At 57.3% G+C, this 3,688-nt stretch overlaps 1 protein-coding gene across 1 annotated transcript in view; it reads right to left on the minus strand.

Moving 5' to 3' along the window:
• Positions 1-2,690, minus strand: part of VDBG_08847 (serine/threonine-protein kinase ppk6) — a gene marked incomplete at both ends in the record, with an annotated part of 3,883 nt that extends 1,193 nt beyond the window's left edge. Inside the window, 2 exons of the mRNA XM_003001005.1 lie at positions 9-2,348; positions 2,638-2,690. Coding sequence (XP_003001051.1) covers positions 9-2,348; positions 2,638-2,690 — 2,393 coding nt within the window. The remainder of the gene's footprint in view (positions 1-8; positions 2,349-2,637) is intronic.
• Between the last annotated feature and the right edge of the window lie 998 nt (positions 2,691-3,688).

Raw genomic sequence — 3,688 nt, forward strand, 5'->3', positions numbered from 1 at the left:
TGTCGTACCTGAACGGGTGGGCGTTTTGACGTCGAGCTGAGACCTCGTTGCATGGAGATGGCGGGAGTAAGTAATCCAGAGAGCATACACCATCTCGCTGTGGGAACCGCAAGGTGTTTTCCCTCTCACCATGGCTGTCGTCATCCTCGTCTTCGCTCGCCTCCACGACAGTCTCGGTGATAACAGCCGGCTGTCGCTCGCTCTGGACAACCCGCATCTGGACATCAATCTTGAGTTCGGAACCGTCACGGTGCCTGGCAGGCAGGCCCTCGGTCCGCAAGAAAGATGTCGCTGCATCAGGCCTTCCTTCTCGAACTGCGAGGAACGCTGAGGCTTTCCGAAAACTGTGCTCCGGGACAACGATACCGTCCATCAACATGACGCCATCTTCCTCCGTCAGGAGTTGTAGGATCTTTTCGAACCCGGGCAGGAGCGTGTTGATGGACAGCCCATCTGGCTTCTCATAACCGAACAGAGACCCTGAGAAGGCTGAGTTCGAGCTCTTAATCTCCAAGTTTTCGGGATTAACGACGATGATGCCTGCCATATGTGGGAGGCTAGAAACGCGGAGTTCTGTCTTGCCTCTTACTTGTTCGACTGTGCATGGAATGTTCACCTTGTCTGCGTTTGGGCAGGTGAAAAACCGCCGCTTGGAGACTTGAGCAAAGTCAACCTCGCCCGTGCGAGGGTCAATACCTTGTCGTGGTATCCTCGGAATAAGCTGCCCGATGTCGCATCCTGGACGTAGCGTCTCGAACCCCCATATCGCATCTGTCTCCCCGGATACCTTTTCGACAACACCATCGTCGTCCATAGAGATCATGGCGACGTCTTCATGGATTTCCTCAAGAACCCAGATAAGGCCGATCCTCTTCTCCTTCACCCACAAGCTGGCCGAACCCGTGGACCCATTCCGCTTCTGGATGGGCACAACGTCGCCACATAGCAGCACGCCTCGAGAGCGACTGCTTCGATGGCGCGATCCTCCTCTCATGGTTGGTGGATTCGGGTCACCGCTATGTACTGTCTGCGCCTTACGGGGGATTGGCGCTTTGGGCGGATTCGTTCTGGAGTTTGGCTTGCTGAGGAGTTTCGCCGTGATGCCACCGCCTCGGCCACCGAGAAGCGACGAAGATACGGAAGCTGGGGGTGCGGGGGGTGACAGGTCCTCAGTGCTTTGGGCTGCTCCTTCTGAATCATATTGAAGCAGCTTTCTCTCGAGCCACGCCCTTCTCTCTTCTTGCACAACCTCAAGAATGCCGATTTTACGTACCTCGGCCTTTGTGACACCGAAGACGAGACAGGCAAGATCGTTGGCCGCAATGATAGTCCAAGGGGGTTTCGCTTCGGTCGTGAAAATGGCCTGAGCCGCAGGTGTCCACCGCGTGGTGTGACCATGCACAGGGCCGAGAGCACTGGGCATTGTGCCGGCTGCGAAATTTGGCGGAACGGTTGGAGATAGCATCTGCTCCTCGAATCCTGGAGGGCCGGCAACGAAGGGCTGCGCCATGGTGTCGATGAGCTTTTGATGCACCGATACGGACAGCGTGTCTGTCAGTGTTCGTTTCAGACTTGGTCGACGGGACGGCGGCGGCGAAGTCTTATTGGTGGTACCACTTTCGTTGGTCGGGCTGCGGCTCGAATATTCGGATTCCTGGCCTTCGATGATCGTCTTGGAAACGGAAGCTTTTGTTCTCGAAGGCTCGTCGTGTTCTTGAAGAGGCAACGGGCGCCGAGAGGTCGATGGTGACAGATTGGGCGAGGAGATGGGCTCAGGACTCTCGCTGCGTGGATTGAACTGTTTGTCAAAGAAGTTTTCACCCGAGACAACAGCTGGTCCCGTGAGAGGACCAGTCAGGGAATGGTCATTGTTGGGCAGATTGCCAGCACCCACGAGCTGAGCCCGAGCCAGAAGATCCAGCATGTTCTGCGTCTCTACATCCCCATGCACGCGTGCCTCCGCGCTCGCAAGTGCTACAGACGTTGAGGAGACAGACCAACCCAGTCGATCTTTCATAAACTCTATGGAACGTTTGAGGACAGTCTGTCGGTTGTGGATGAGTTCTTCCGACTGATGCGCGAATGAGAACGAGTGCAATGATTCAGATGGGAACCGCGAAAGATCCTCAGCGAAACTCGGGGATCCAGGGCCCGCAGACAACGGCAGAGACGGTGTGTTGGATAGCAGCAAGGTCATGGAAGAAGATCTGGGCAGGCCGATGGAAGAACTTCGCGACGCCGGGGTTGAGGCAGAAGGCAGCCCCGGCCCCCTGACCGAGGGCTGTTGTCGGATGCGGCGAAGACCAGAAAGTCCGAGGCCGTGGTCATGATCCGTGACGATGGGAGACCTGTAGCCGCATTCACGTCAGCGCTGCACTTGTCACGGACCTGCAATGCTACTGCGGTGGATTCGGGTGTTCCGATTCATCTCGCCGTCGTCGCATACTCATTGCCCAAGGTCACAAAGCAATAATTCATGCGGCAAGGAGGGCGGCGAGTGTTTGTTGTGTCCCCCAAATGTTCAAGGCTGTCAACCGTGTCTACGAACGCGTAGCAAGGACTTGGTTGCGAAGGCCACCTTCGGCGATTCGTAGGAGCGGGACATCATGGATTGGCACGAGATGGACACGAACCTACCTTGTGAGGGCTTCATATTCAGCTGTCGTGGCAGCACCTGCGTCGAAGGACATTCGGACGCGGGATCGATCGGATTGTGCATTTGTGGCTAAGGCGAGATTTCCGGTGCTTCGGTTTTTCGGCAGTGTCGACTGAGGCACGAGTCTGCTGCGTCCTCTGCCCTCCTCGTTGTGAAGTTCGGCGCCTGCAATCCATCAATCAGCCGGTGCACATACGGAAAAGGTCAACGAGAAGGAGAGCGGGCGGTCGAAGAGAGGACAGTGGAATTGGCGGGCACTGTTCCCAGACGCGAACGGTGTCTGTCATGCATACCATTTTTGCTGGATCCCCCATGCGTCTGTATCATACTTGGAGGGGCGTCGACCGTCGTGTACAGTGTTCGAGGGGGGTGGTCTGGCGGCAGGGCAAAGCGTCCGTGTTGTCGGTGCAAAGTCGAAAGGGCAACGGCGGGGTCGAGTCGTTGAGGGGGTGCAGGTTGGGTCGGCGATCCGATCTGGTGTAGTGCAGTTTGACGAAGTGGGCGTTCAATGGCGGAAGCTCTGTAGGCACCGGGTGCAACCTCAGACAAGGCAACGTATGGGGCAGGATTGTGTGCAGCTGATGTTGTGCCACGGGGCTGGAAGATGAACAGAAAAAGTAGTGCGGTCGTGAGACGCGCGAGTGGGTGGTGGATGAATCAAGCTCGGTGATGGTATTGACTGGCGTGCGGGCTTGTTGTTCGTCGTTCTGTCGACTGCACAGGCAAGGCAGGGCAGGGCAGCAAGACGAAGGAGCGCCGATCGAGACAGGGTAGTCAACGGCTGGAGGAATGAGTCGCACAGTCTGCGGCAGACAGGCAGGCTTCCAAACCCCGTCCCGGAGGCCTTTGTTGAGACGAGGTCTCACCTCTGTCTGATCTGGGAGAGTCGGGCAGCCCAAGACTTGAGCGTTTAAGGGAGCCGGCAGGCTTGGTCCGGCGTCCGGGCGTTGCAAGCGACTGTCGCGAGATGCTGCTTTGTTGCTGTATGTCTCACACTGCTGGCGGGCTGGGCAGGGCTGGGCTGAGCTGGGC

The sequence above is a fragment of the Verticillium alfalfae genome, genomic scaffold, assembly GCF_000150825.1.
Source record: "Verticillium alfalfae VaMs.102 supercont1.13 genomic scaffold, whole genome shotgun sequence".
Classification (NCBI taxonomy): Eukaryota; Fungi; Ascomycota; class Sordariomycetes; order Glomerellales; family Plectosphaerellaceae; genus Verticillium; species Verticillium alfalfae.